Genomic DNA, 14,977 nt, shown 5'->3' with positions numbered 1-14,977 from the left:
GAAGTGAATGACCATTTATTACAGTTTTAAGACAGTAATGGCATAACATCTGTATGAAGTAGGGCAGAAAAATAGCAGCTTAAGACATGGTATCATATACTTACAGTATCATCTGAATAACTGCTATTATGCTCCCCCTTTCCTGGAGTACATCAGTTTCACTCAGCAAAAAAGTTGGACTTGGCTTGAGCAGGCTTTGTTTTGCCAATTTGCCACTTTGTTTTAGTTTTATTTGGTAATAGGAAACAAATAGTGAGAGTGAAGCACATTACGTTCTCTTTGACACTCTCTTGGAGAGGATGTGCTCTAGCGGTTGCAGCCCCTTCTGTTTCTTTGCTGCATTTTGGCTCCTTCAGCCTGTTCTGTAACTGGCAAACCATTTTGTGCCATGTAGCTTTACTTTGCTGTTGCCACTGGGGCATGCAATTTGTGTCGTGGAGATTGGAAGGTACATATTGGAAGTATTGGGGGATGGTGGGATGGTCTCGTACTTCCAGGGATGTACTAGTACTGGAGGTATTCAAAAGACGTGTTGATGCGGTGCTTAGGGACGTGGTTTAGCAGTAGTCTTGGCTGTGCTAGGTTAACAGTTGGGCTTGATGATCTTAGAGGTCTTTCCCAACCTACATAATTCTATGATTCAGTTCTTTCCCCTTCCAAATAAATGAGAAGTCTCTCAGTCAAAACTTCTAATCGTGAATTTGTTACTTGTGTGTGCCTGATTTTCTGAGTGTTGAGCCTGAGCTGCTGGTTTCTGATTTACAGAAGTTTTGGCTCAAGATAGTAGCAGTTCTGCCCATAACATACGTGTAATTATATAAGATTATATTATCAAATCCCACACATGTAAATGAGTTACTCAAACGAAGTAGATGCTGTGGTCTATTTACACCGCAGTTCTCTACACTGCAAAAGAACGATTACTGCAATCACAATTTCCTGGTGTCTGCCAAAGAGACGCCTCTGAGTCATTCAGTTATTTGGTGAACATGTGAGAGCTAAAAAAAATCATGTTTCTCCAGAAGAGTCTACTGCTTTGTCTGTCTCACTAAGTGAGCAACCATTCTGTGGTGTGGCTGGAGCAAGGAACCTAGGGAAATCTGTAATCATACGGTTAGGGATTTTTGCCTAGAATAAATGCACAGAAATCTCCTGAAGTTTGTTGTCATTTGAGCACTTGTCCTGGCAATCCAACTGTCATCTTTCTAGCAGGTTAATATTTATTTTGGAGTTCTCCAGGTTTCCTTTACAGCATTAAGCTGTGCTCTATTAAGCACTTCTACACTGAGATAAGTGTCAGCTCAAAAGTTCTTGGCAAGTTTGTTGGTAAGAAATTGCGTTCCGATTGTGTTCCAGTAAAATTTTCAAGTTTTTTTTCTTGATACTTGATTTTCATGTGGTTTTAGTTAATAGGAAGGGCTTATGGCATTTATATGATCTCTAATCTTTTTAATGTGTTTCCAGTCCTCCTGTTCGACGTCAGAGAACAAGGAGAGATCGCCTGTCTCGACATAATTCCATTAGCCAAGATGAAAACTATCACCATCTCTCTTATGGACAACAGCAAGCAATAGAAGAGCCCCGAGCCTTTCACCCACCGAATGTATCTCCTCGTATGTTGCACCCAGCTGCTCACCCACCACAGCAAAATGCAGTGATGGTTGACATTCATGATCAGGTAAGAGTTTCAGGGTACAAACAAGCAAATGTCACAGATATCTTTTTTTCCCAAATCTTAAGATCCCTCTCCACCCCTAATTAGTTGGCTATGAAAGTCACGTTATCACTAAATTCTGTTTGCCCTCTTACAAGTTGTTTTTGTTGTGTACCATAATTGATATTTAAAGTGCTGCGGTGGCAGTGGGGAAATAAAAAGTCCAGAGTGTTAGTAAAGAAGATTGAAAGTTAACAGTTTTCCAATGCATATGTTGATGTAGTGCTATAGGCCTCCGGCACACCTTCGAAATGCAGTTCTCTTGCTTCTGAAGTTAATTTAACGTGATTAAGATGTAAGATGATAATCAAGAATGTGTTCTATTTCACATTAAGTGCCTCTCCTTAGCACAGGAGTCTATAAGTTTTTCAAATAAATTATTCAGAAGTAGAATTCACAATGCCAATAATGGGTTGTGAACATAACAGTATAAAACATGACAGTATTGTCACATAACCAAATTAGTTGTCCAAACCTAATCAACTCCTTAAATTACATGAAAAAATGAAATCTGTGGTTGGTCCAGAAAGCAAATAATTCCTGAGACAGGAATTGTTACAGAGTTCATAACTGAAGACCTATAGAAGAAGCTGACTTACTGACGTAACCTTTGTTGTTGTTGTGCAAATCAGCAAGCTGCAGCACAAGTGCATTAGTTGCTACGCAGTCACGAACTAGTCATCTGGACATCCGCTTCTCAAACTGCACACGCATAGAATGCAACTCTTAACTGCCCTGCTTGAAAGCGTACCTGCATTCAGCGCAGCTGCATACAACTGCTGCGTTGTACTACATCTGCAGAGCAGTGCTCAGTGAGGAAGTATTTGAGTTTGGGACCAAGTGCAAGGGTGGAAGCTAACCACCGTTATAGCCATCTCACAACCTAGCGTTTTGATGAACAACTGTACTGCTGCAGCATCTTAAAAATTCAAAACATGCTTTTGCTTTGTGTTGCAAGATTACATCATGACAAGCCTGGATAAGCAGTTGTTCCATCCCACTGCCTGTACCTTCCAAGCACCATCTATGATCAGATGTCAGTGTTTCCAGACTAACTGAGGTCTTCCATGGTTATGTTTTATACTTCAGAGACAGAACCATTTTAAGAGGTCATTTTTTATTCTTACTCTGAGCATTTCTGAATCACACTCAGCATTACACTGTATGCCTAATTTTTGTACCTGAGCCAGAACCAGGTCAAATTCAGTGTCTCTCCTGAGAGTGGTTTCTGTCATCAGTGATACACATGTTGAGGCTTTAAGTTCCATTCATTGATCCGTGTTCTTGTTTTGGCCTCTGTGTCTAACTGTACACTACCAGTTCAGTAAATTAGCTGTCTTTTAATTTAATCATTCTCACCTTCCTGATGAGCTGTTCTTGCTTGTTAATTTCCCATGAGTGAGTTCTGTTTTAGCAGAACGAGAAGGAAGAATGAGCTTCTCTGAAATAATTACTTTGTGAAGCCATGCTCCATGACACTAAGGCTTTTCGGTTTTATCAGAGCATCAGAGATTTCTTACTTGGTGTTAAACAAACAAACCAGAACAAAATAAGAGCCTTGGAAGTTTTAACATTTTAAACTGAGAGATCCCTCTTCACCCTGCCCAGAAACTGCTGATCAGTGAGTAGTATTCCAATGAGAAGAGTATTTGAAAGAACAGGAATTACAGGCATGTGCCTCCTTTTGTAGACCTTCATTGTGAGTATATATTTTCCTGATAAGTAGGTAAAAGCTTGTTAACTTACTCAGCATGCTGTACAGTACTGTTAAGAGTTTTCAGTAATTAAGTTATTTCAACTTTTTTTTAAATTTTATTTTTGCTGCAGATCCATCAGGGCACAGTTCCTGTCTCATACACAGTGACAACAGTGGCTCCACACGGGATACCACTTTGCACAGGCCAGCACATCCCAGCCTGCAGCGCACAGCAGGTTCCAGGGTGCTCGGTGGTTTTCAGTGGACAGCACCTTCCAGTTTGCAGTGTACCTCCCCCTGTAAGTGGGCTTCTTTAGTTTACACCAGCTTCAATCTTAAACAGAAGAATTGCACCTTGGAGCCTCCACATCTGTGTGGCTTTGATTACACTGGAAAATGACATTATTTTTTTCCAAGTGCTAAATTGTAGTGGCATAGCAATGCAGGCCTTAAACTGGTAAGCATATGTATGTTGCTTACCTACCAGCTTAGTAGTGCGTGACTGTTTTTAGTGTAAAGTCCTGATGGCTTTTAGTTCTAGTGACATGCAGTTTCATGAGCTGATTTCACACCAACAGCTGTTCTGCGTACTTTCACATTTTAAGAGGAACACTTCTAAGACTTTTATTAGTTAACTAACCAAGAAAAAAATATTATTTTATAGAGACCTCTTTCGTGGATTGGTTATACACAAAGAAGGTCTGATATTCCAAACTTACTTTTCTTCTGAGAAGTAGTAAGATCCTGAATGATCAGTAAAAGCTGAGAAGGGCTCTTCTATCTGGAATGCTCTCACAAAAATCAAAATATTATTTAATAATGATGTCTCTCAGCCTTTTTGGGAGTGAAATAAAGTGCCTTGATTGACTTACCAACTTTGAACTTGAAAGTGTATGAACTATTTTCTCAGCAATATTCAGATATCAACTGATGGATACTACTTTCCAGTTCATAGCATTCCCATGCTATGCCATTCTGTAGAAATTTCACCTTTAAGTGCTAACAGATGCCAGGGCTGAACAAATGAAACAGGTACACCCAAGAAGTTTTAGCTGTGCAAGTGAAGGTTGTAGAACTTTGCTGGAAGAGTCACAACTATTTTTTAACCCTTTTCTAGTATAAATCTGCAATATCATACATAAAAGCTATATATTCAGTGTCCAGTAACTACTTATAAAGTTGATATATACATTGCCAACATCTGCCAGCTGTGCATTTCCTAGCAGTTTGTAACTTAGCTTTTCCTCTGTTGCATGTTCTGTGACCAGAGAACATGAACTAGTCTGTGGCACTGAAAAAAAAACCCGTGATGTGACCAGCTATTTCTTTGTTTAAGCTGCTTGTTGAAGAGTGAGGGTGATGTGCACTCAGGTTGTCCAGATGCCATTTATCCCCATGAGAGACAGTAAGCACTTAATCAGGTGTGTTGAGAGGGTGGATGAACATAAGGAATTAATCAGGGTTGAAATTATGTAATGTCAGCAGGCAGACTTTACACTTTCTTCTGTTAAGTCACAGAAGCGAGTAATAATATAAGTTACAACAGGGCTCTGGAGATGATCTGGTGGTCACCAGTTTCCAAGGATGGAGATTGCACAATTGTTCTGAGCATCTGCTCCAGTGTTAGTATGTCCTTACAGTAAAGAGCTGCTTCTGTGTATCTGATTGGAATTTCCTTGGCTGCAACTTGGTTCTGTTGTTTCTCATCCATTTACTGTGCCCCTTGAGGAATAGTCAGGTACCCATTCTTATGAATTAGATGAAGGCAGTGTTAAGGTCATTACATAGTTTTCTCTTCTTAAGGCAGAACAAATCCAGTTCTGCAGCCTCTTCTTTTATACAGTGTGATCAAGGCTCCTTGTCGTCATGTTGTCTTTCAGTGGACCCATTTCAGGATGTCAGTGTCTGGTTTTGGTAATGAGAAGGCCAAAACCAGACACAGAACCATCCACTAGAACTAATCTTTTTTTTTTCTTGTACATCCACTCTGCAGCCAGTCTCAAAATGTCCTGCTCCGTGAGGTTATTCTGTCCCAGTACCAGACTTCATATCTTGCCTTCATTGAACTTCACGTGGTTCCTGTCATCCAGTTTCCCCACACCATAAAAGTACATTTGAGGGGCATTACTGATCTCTAGCATATCACCTTGCTCCCCCTGACTTCACCTGTGAACTTTGCGGTATCATTTTGTTGCTTTCACAAAATTAGCACAATTCAGGATATATGTAACTATAAAATAAACAACTGTCATCTAAAATACCTTCATCAGTTCTAAAACTTACAGTAGCATAAGTTCAAACAGCAGAAGTTTTCCAAAAGTCTGAATGAATAAACAAATAGTTTGCATGATCTTTCAACTGGAAAGACATGAAATCTTATTTGCTCTTACTTAAAAATTTCAGTGAGCATAGCACAGATCCTTCCCAACATATATTGCAGATACTGCAGTAACATATCCTGCAGCTAATCATTACTGTACAGAGTCTTGGGGTGAAACCTATTTTGCGGTATTCTCCAAAGTACTTCCTGTTTTAAAGAGTTGTCATGTTGTACCTGCAAATTTATCTTCAGCTATTTTGGAGAACAGTTTTCAATGTAGTAAACTGTAACAACAATTGTGTTGTAACAGTAGAAACATTTCTCAATGGTATTTACTGTTTATAAAAACAAAGTAGTAACTCAAAGAATAGTCAGCACTTAAGAAAAACAAAATAGTCTGATACTGTTTGAGTGCATCTAAATGTGTGTTTGGCAATGACATTACATAGTAAATAAAGTGGTCATTCCACCTTTACTACTATAATCTCATCTTAAACTAGATCTCTCTACCATTTTGCCATTATAGTCAGCATGTTCAGTGTGACACGAGACTAATGAAAAAGAGTGAGAGATCAGAACTGTCGTCTACATGACTTTGTATAATTCTATAGGCTTTGCAAGTAGGGTGGTAGAGTTTTAAATTTAAAACTGTCTTAATAACCATCTTTGTTTATACAAAACAAAGGTACCTGTTGTTTTACAGCTAGCAAATATATTATGAATTGCTGTTTTAATGGCTAAAAATGCAACAGGAATACCTAACATTCTGATAACAGTTCAAAGATCAGGAAAAAAGAGAATGAAGATTTTCTTGATCCTCTCCATGTTTAGAAATGGAAACAAAACTGAACTCTTCCGTGAAGCACATTCATGCTCCCCTGCAGCACCTTCATCATTTCTGTGTTCAAACTTCAGTGCCCAAAGTCACTTTCATATGAGTAATTGCAAAGACGAGAGAACAAGGGATACTTCCCACAGTAGGTGTATCTCACCTGCTTCAGAGCATAAAGCCCCCCTCAAAGTGCAGAACTGAGCAGAGCTTATGCATTATTCTTAATATATAAGGCCACATATGTTTTAAGGCACAGTTTGATGTCTGGGAGTCCCTCAGCTGCATCTACAGCTTAAAATGTTTGTAACGCTCTTGCTTTCAGATGCCATTTTGAAGGTAAAACATGAGCAAAAGTTAGCAGGGTAAATATATCCACTTTTTACTTAGGAGTTTGTCTAATACTGAGTATTGAAAATCCCACTGACCTCACAAGAAGTAAGAGCTACATTGCACCTAGCAGATGTCACACTATGGTATTTCTAGAGCTTGAAGAGTGCTAGTTACTGATCATTGTGTATTTGAATGAGTTACTATTTATGTGTGTTTTGGAGGTCCTTCCAAGGAGGCAAGAGAACTGCTTTCTTTTTATGACATCTTTCCATGGTAAGCATGGATTGTTCTATAGGGAGTGTTTGTGCTAGAGACAAAAATGTGTTGTTTTCATTTTATTTCAGATGCTTCAGGCATGTTCGGTCCAGCACCTACCAGTACCGTACGCAGCATTTCCACCCCTCATTTCTAGTGACCCATTCCTTTTGCATCCTCCTCATCTCTCTCCACACCACCCTCCTCACTTGCCTCCTCCAGGACAATTTGTTCCTTTCCAAGCACAGCAGTCACGGTCGGTAAGTAATTCTTCTTACCCTCTCTCCTTAGGATTGGTATGGCTGAATGGGCAAATAGTGCTGATACCTTATTCAGGAAACAGGTGGATTTTGTTTAAAGTAACAGGTTTTTGCCCTGATGCTTCCTTAGCAAGTCTATAACTACTTAGTGTGAAGATGAAAAAATAATTTTAAAATTCACCCTGTTTATCTTCAGATTTCATCAGCTGTTGTCTGTGCTGTTTCTCCATGGGCCTTTACTGTTCATCAAAAAGATGTGTATCTTCTTTACCAACAGTTCCTTCAGGTGTTTCTTTTCCAGGAAGCCAGAGAGAATCCACAGGAAGCTGTGTAGAGCAGTAGTGGTCTACATTACTTAGAAGTAGAGAAAGGTTTAGCAGAGAGATAAGAAAGGATGGAATGTTACTCTTATTACATGCTTCCCCTGTATTACTTATCAGTTAATTTTTAAATGACCAGTGGTTTTGCTAGAACGTGATGACCTTAGGGCTTCCAGTTATATTCAGGAGCCTACAGTCTCTTTCTTTCTCTTTTTTTTTTTTTTTCACTTACAGAAGTTATTGGCACTTTTTGCTTATGCAGACTTGGCTTAGTGATAGAGACTATGCAAATATAGGAAAATGTGACCCTGTTCTGGGTGTGGGGAGAGAAGCTAGATTTTTACTGCTGGTGTACACGTTGTACTGTGGGGCTATCAATATACTCCCATCCATTTGTTTGCCCCTCTGACCAGAAGATGCCAATATTCCACTAATGCAGAAAGAGTTTCATTAATTATAAATGTTGCTGAGACCTATCCATGCCGTATCTCAGGTGTGGCTAACTGTTGTAACAGCTTTGTTACGATGATGGGTGAACAGCCGGAAAAATGCATTTTTCAGTGGCAATCTTTATAAGACTCCTTTAGAAAATGTATGAACTTTGGTTTTAGCTTGGATTTCTTACTTAGGTTATTGACCAGGTCTGCCTGCCAATCTTCAGGTCTGGCAAAAAGCTTGTATCTTAGTGCTTTAAGAATACGTTGAGTTTAACGCTTGGTCTGCATAAGAAGGAAGCAGAGTTTTCCTTTGCTGCCACAAGATGGGATTCGTAAGCTGAATTTCTCAAGATGGTGGAATTTAGCATCAGGAACAGAAAGGTGTGTTAATGAAGCAGTGACAACTTCTGGGAATTTTTTCAGAACTGTTGGGCCTGGTGGATGTACTGCAAATGACTAAATTACAATACTGAACTGGAATCTTAAGGTTCTGAACCACTGGATTGTGTTCTGGATAGGACTTCTTGCATAATCCTCCCAGGAAAGCACCTGCTTGATTACTGAATATCATTCATAGCTTAATATCATTAAAGTCACCATGTTCACTCTCCTCTTTTCAGATTGTCTTGACACAATTTCAGTTCTCGTCTTTGGTTGTTTATTTTTTTCTTTCGCATAGTTTTACAGTGAGAGCAGCCTGGCAAGAAGGAGAGCAAATATTTGTCCTGCAAAATGCAAGAGACAGGAAATTACAACCACTCCTATATTTGCTAGATCGCATAAATTCCTGGTCAATAAGCATGGCTAGCTGGAAAAGGTGAATTTATATCAAATGTGTAGTGCTGTCTTTGCTTTTTGGTAGTGTTAATGACACAGGAATTGTTCATATTCTGTGAAAGTGAGTACTTGTAATTTTTTTATCCCATAAAATTGGCCGCAGCAGTGCAGAGTATGCATCTGGGATTTCAGTTCTTTAGTGGGGAAAAATTGCATCTCTTACCACAGCAAAGATTTTTTTTTTTTTTTTTAGCCACTTCAAAGGATAGAAAATGAAGTAGAACTGCTTGGTGAACATCTTCCTGTAGGAGGTTTTACGTATTCTCCCTCAGCCCATCCACCAACATTGCCTCCCTCAGCTCCTCTCCAATTCTTAACCCATGATCCTTTACACCAGGAGGTGTCATTTGGTGTTGTAAGTATTGTTTTCTGCATGACATACTCATTCATTCATGCTGCGCTGACTGTCTTGTTCTCAATTCTGTAGTACATTTTGTCAAAAAGTAGCACTTCTTGCTGTTGTCCATTAATGGCTAAAGCTGCAGCTGTGGTGTTTTCTTTAAGCTCATTTTAATCAAGTTAAGGATAACCTATGTGTTGATACCAGTAAATGATTTCTGACAACATTATCTGCAGAGAGAGAGTGATAGCAGTTACTTTGAAAACATATCATATTACCACACAGTCCAGGACTTCCATTGCAGAAACTAGTTCGCGTGATTTTGAAAAGCTCTTGTCACTTATCTTCCAGCTAATTCTTCATCCATAAGGTGAGTTCCTACAAGTCAGAAAAACTAGAATGCTTTAAAAATAGTTTTTCTCCAGAGTGTTTGTAATGTGCCCACAAACAATTGTATAGAGTGCTTCCATGCTGCAGACTTCCCTATTACAGAAACAGCCAAGGTTGCTTTAAGCCACCTGTCTAGAGGACTACAAGCAGTTCAGCTGCAGCAGCACAAAAAAAATGAAACCTGGTCTGGGTTAAGATCTGCACTGAAATTTGTGCTTTGCGGTTAAACTACGTCCGATGTGTGTGTGCTGCCTTTACGGTCTTTGTGGCGCACTTCAGTTCGCTACATTGTTTTGTTTGAAAAAAGCCTTTCCTACCTGTGTAATGCTTGAAGAAATAACTGCGAGACAAGACTAGATGGATTTTTTTCGATTTTGACCTGTGCATCAAGTCATCGGAAGGTTTTAGAAGCACATTGTCACTTAAACCTTTACATAAGAATGAAATTTTAGGACCTGTACCTATAGAACACACTGCTAACTTTGCTTTATTAGTCTTTTGAAATCAAGCAATGTAGTTTAAACTGAAGTTGAAAAGGTTTTCAATGAAATTTTCACTCACTATGAGACACTTTCAAAGACACTTTTAAAAACTTAGGTAAATTGCTTGGATTTTATTCACATCAAAAAAAATTTGATTGGAGTGAGTTTTTCTTGATTTCCATGTTCACTCATTAAAAGTAGATAGAAAACAGCATGTTTTTTGCAGAATATATATAATTTTTCCTCTCTGGTGTTTTCGTTCTGGGTCGCATACAGCTGAGGGGTGGAATAAAGGTTTATTATGAGTAATCGTACAATGTTTTATAAAGCAATCCTAAATATTTATAAAATTTCTCCAGTGGTTCAAAATGATTTTCAGAACAGCTTGATATTTTTCAAGTGGTCATTAATGTTCTCTTTTTAAAAGTTATGGTGGAATGGCTGCATCCCTGATTCTCTTTCAATCAATGAACTGAAAACAGCACTTTATAATGATATTTCTGAGTTGCAGAATTCACCGAGCAGTAAAGCTAGTATTTACTCTGTCTAGTTTGGGATGTTACTTGCAAGAAAAAGACCCTGTTTTTTATATTGTGTTTATATGTAAGTCTGTGGCTATCTATTCGTTATGTCTCCATTGTAAATTTAAGAATTTTTAGCTAAATTGCTGGTGGTGTTGGGCTTCTGTATGTTCTTAAGTTTCAAACATGAAAGAAGAAATACTTTTTACTGAAGATTTTGAGTGCCCTTTGTTCCAAAAAACTAAATGCCTCAAGGCCTTCAAATTTGAATTCAATAATGGTATGTGAATTTCAATTTTAAAAATTACTATAATTTTTTAGTACTTTGAATATTTCTGGGAAAATATAATTTACTATTAAGTGGAAAATTTCTACCATGTATGTTCCCATTTTAGTAGGTAAAACAAGGAATTTTGAACAATGATACCATAAACCTAAATATTTAAGTGAAGAGCTTGGCATGCAAATGAAAAAATATGATGTTGAAGCCCTGTTTTATCCATGGAAATTGAAGCTGTAGGCTTGACCGTCTCTTTAGGCATGGTCCAGATGCAGAAATTGTACTAATTTAACTCCACAAGTACAGTTTAAAGCTTTTCAGCCCCTCTTCAAATGTAATTATATGCCACTGCTTTTTTAAATCCTGCTTAGAGATTTTGCTGTAGTGCATTGTGGCGGTGCCCCATAGCAGGCATTAAAGCATTATGCTGACCAAAGAATTAATGAAGATAACAGCTACAGATCTTTAAAGGTTTTATTTTAAGATTTCTTAAGTCTTCTTCACTCAACCACTTGTGCACGAGCCTGCATAATAGCATGAGGCTTGAAGCAAGTCACTAGTTCAAGTCTTGACTGTTTCCCAAACCAGCCTACGTGTGGACTGAGCACAAAAGGTCTTGCCAGGATTCCTGTTGCGTGTTACTACTTTTTTAACACGGAATGGTATGAATTTGTTCCTGGTAGGAATTACTATTTCAAATTGTTGTAAGAGAGGCTTAGATTTTTGGACTTAAGCAATAGCTGGATTTTTTGAATAACGCCCTATTGAAAATTGATTTTGATATTCAGATATAATTTTATTTCATGATTAAGAAAACCACATGTTGAATCACGGGATAACAGAGTGGTTGGGGTTGGAAAAGGCCGCTCAGGTCCTGTGGTCCAGCCCCCTGTCCTCAGTCGGGGACACCTAGCGTTGCCCAGCCCCATGTCCAGGCAGCTGTTGAATATTTCCTAGGAGTGAGACTCCATAACCTCAAAGTTCCAGTTCCACAAGTTTCAAATGACACTTACTTTCTTCTCTCTTGTAGCCGTACCCACCGTTTATGCCTCGAAGACTCACAGGGCGCAGCAGATACCGCTCGCAGCAGGCAATACCACCACACCCATACCATCCTAGCCTACTACCTTATGTGCTGTAAGTTCCAAGTACATTTTCTTCCATGTAGGTTTAATGAAGTGAGTTAACCAGCCCTCTCAATGGGAATCTGCAGTCTTCATGCTTGCACTCTACCAGAAAACAGGAATAGGCTGCACCAAAGAGGAGGAAAAGTTCTGTTCCTGTGTAAAGTTTTCAGCCTGTTCAGAATAACATACACACTCGCAGAAGAGAAAATATAAGTGAAGGATTTCGTACAATATACTTTTGAGTCTGTACCTCTTGTTTCTGAACTCTCCGTAAAGATGACTTCAATATGGAAGTTCATCAGTAGCGTATCCTAATTATCTTCATTATGTATTGTAGACTTTAAAAAATATATATAAGCTTCAATAATTTTGTGTTGGGGAGTCAGGAGAATTCAGGGTTCCTTATTATTTTTTATATTTTATACATTTGAAGAAATAAAATACTGTTTAAGTCCGGACTATGAATGCAATGTCAGTATTAGCTCTCCATAATGTGTGATAATCAAGAGATTCATATTGGTGGTAATGCTAAGCCTTATTGTAAGTATCAGTTAAGACATGCATGCAATTAAAAAGGCAGCACTGGCAATATCGAAAATTGGCAGAATTAGCTTTTCTCTTGATCCTTTCATTTTAAATGTATGTTCTTGATTTCACACTTAACATTTTTATCAGTTCTGAGAACTTGACATTTTTAGAGGGATAAATAAGATAACTTTACCTATGCCATATGTTTTTGTGCCTTCCTTCAGCAAGATGCTGAGCCTTATCATTGTTTGCTCTCATGGTAGATCAATGCTTCCAGTGCCACCTGCAGTTGGACCGGCTTTCAGCTTTGAGTTGGATGTGGAAGATGGAGAGGTAGAAAACTACGAGGTTGGTGCACAAACTGTGACTACGTTTAAAGAATAGATTTAGATCAAGTGACACATAAAATTGCATTATATTTTGCTTTTTATCCTGGTTTTGCCTTTCAAATAAATATAATAACCGTGAAGACAGAATCCGGAAGCCATCCTTTCATATCTGTTTGCAGTACTGGATATCTGAAGTGCTTAGCTTTACCTTTTACCAGTTGCTCTTTCCCAGAAAACACCCTTCCTAACTAGTAATCATTAAATTGTTCAGCCTTTATGTTCTACATGCTACTCTTCTTCTTTTGAATGATAAATGATTTTAAATATCAAACAAGAAAGTACATTCAAAAGAAAAGTTAGTGTTCTTATGTACATAACTGCAGAATAGTGTTAATATCATAGGATTAATTGATCTAAGTGTAACATTTGTAAAACTGCTTTAGTGGCTTTTCTTCTTGACGCTCAGGACAGTACAGGAATTCACATCTAGAGATGCATAACCCTCTGTAATATCCTAGGTAGTTGTGAGGCAATTCAACCTGCCTTTGCTGGTTCTGAAACTATCTGATTCCCTTTGGATTCTCTTTAAAAATTCCTCCTTCAAAAACCCTTACTTTTGCATCTCTTCTCCAGTGCTCCTCTGTGTAGTAGCAGTACACCATTGTCAGCTGAACAGCAAGCACTTCTGTCATAACTTCTGTGCTAGTTCAGAAGAAGCATCATCTTGTTTCTAAGAAATTGCCTGCTAGGTTTGGCAGTATTAGAAATCTGCTTGTGATCAGTACTGTTTTGCAGCTTTCACCAACTCTTACCTTTTCTGGGCATCGGTTCTCTGTTAAGATTGTAGTGGTATTTTTCCCAGGTCCCTTGGAAGGGAGTGCAAGTTACATACATGACAGAGTGCAAAATTAATTACACGAGAGGCTCTTAGTTGCAAAGCTTGACTCGTAGAAAATGAACATAAAATTCAACAAAAAAGTATTTAAACTTTGATGGTATGCGCTCATTTTCCAGATTTGTTATAAAGTCTACATCTCCCAGTTCATCTAGCCCACGTTGTAGAGTGGGATTCAGAAGCTGTTCCTTTACATTCATAAATCACAGAATCACAGAATGGTTTGGGTTGGAAGAGACCTTAAAGATCACCTGGTTCCAACCCCCCTGCCATGGGCAGGGACACCTCCCACCAGACCAGGTTGCCCAAAGCCCCATCCAGCCTGGCCTTGAACACCTCCAGGGATGGGGCATCCACAGCTTCTCTGGGCAGCCTGTGCCAGGGCCTCACCACACTCATAGTAAAAAGTTTCTTCCTAATATCTAGTCTAAATCTATCCTTTTGTTATTTAGAACCATTGCCCCTTGTCCTGTCACTACAAGCCCTGACAGAGTCCCTCCCCAGCTCTTCTGTAGGCCCCCTTTAGGTACTGGGAGGCCGCTGTAAGGTCTGCCCGGAGCCTTCTCTTCTCCAGGCTGAACAACCCCAACTCTCTCAGCTTCTTTTCATAAGAGAGCTGCTGCAGCCCCTTGATCATGTTTGTGGCTGCCCTCTGGACTCACTGTAATACTTCCCTGTCCTTTTTGTGCTGGAGGCCCCAGGCTGGAACACAGTGCTCCAGGTGGGGGTCTCAAGAGAGCAGAGTAGGGGGGAAAATCACCTCCCTCACCCTGTTGGCCATGCTGCTCTTGGTGCAGCCTAGGATATGGTTGCAAGTGCACATTGCCAGTTCATGTGGAGTTCTTGGTTTCTTTCAGAGGACTAGAATTGTAGTATATTCTTAGGAAGCAAATTTGTTGACTTTTTTTTTCTGTTTACCTACACTATTAATTTCATAACGGCATGAAGGGATCTTTCGGAAGCAAAATACACACCAAGCTGTGCAACCACAGTAGCATTTTGAAGTTTGGCCCTGGATTTTGAAATCCCAAAGAGAACATTTCACTTAGTTCAGAAAGATGGTTGAAAGATGTTGGTGGACAGG

At 39.1% G+C, this 14,977-nt stretch overlaps 1 protein-coding gene across 4 annotated transcripts in view; it reads left to right on the top strand.

The window, feature by feature from the left end:
• RNF38 (ring finger protein 38) overlaps positions 1-14,977 on the top strand; it is a 126,507-nt gene that overhangs the window by 101,725 nt on the left and 9,805 nt on the right. For all 4 annotated transcript variants that reach the window (XM_040540527.1, XM_040540525.1, XM_040540524.1 and 1 more), the window contains 6 exons: positions 1,465-1,678; positions 3,542-3,709; positions 7,237-7,407; positions 9,195-9,356; positions 12,045-12,151; positions 12,933-13,017. In XM_040540527.1, the coding sequence (XP_040396461.1) occupies positions 1,465-1,678; positions 3,542-3,709; positions 7,237-7,407; positions 9,195-9,356; positions 12,045-12,151; positions 12,933-13,017 (907 nt within the window). The remainder of the gene's footprint in view (positions 1-1,464; positions 1,679-3,541; positions 3,710-7,236; positions 7,408-9,194; positions 9,357-12,044; positions 12,152-12,932; positions 13,018-14,977) is intronic.

Source organism: Cygnus olor, chromosome Z, assembly GCF_009769625.2.
Source record: "Cygnus olor isolate bCygOlo1 chromosome Z, bCygOlo1.pri.v2, whole genome shotgun sequence".
NCBI lineage: Eukaryota > Metazoa > Chordata > Aves > Anseriformes > Anatidae > Cygnus > Cygnus olor.
The sequence above is the reverse complement of the archived record's forward strand: the minus strand, read 5'-3'. Positions and strand labels throughout refer to the sequence as shown.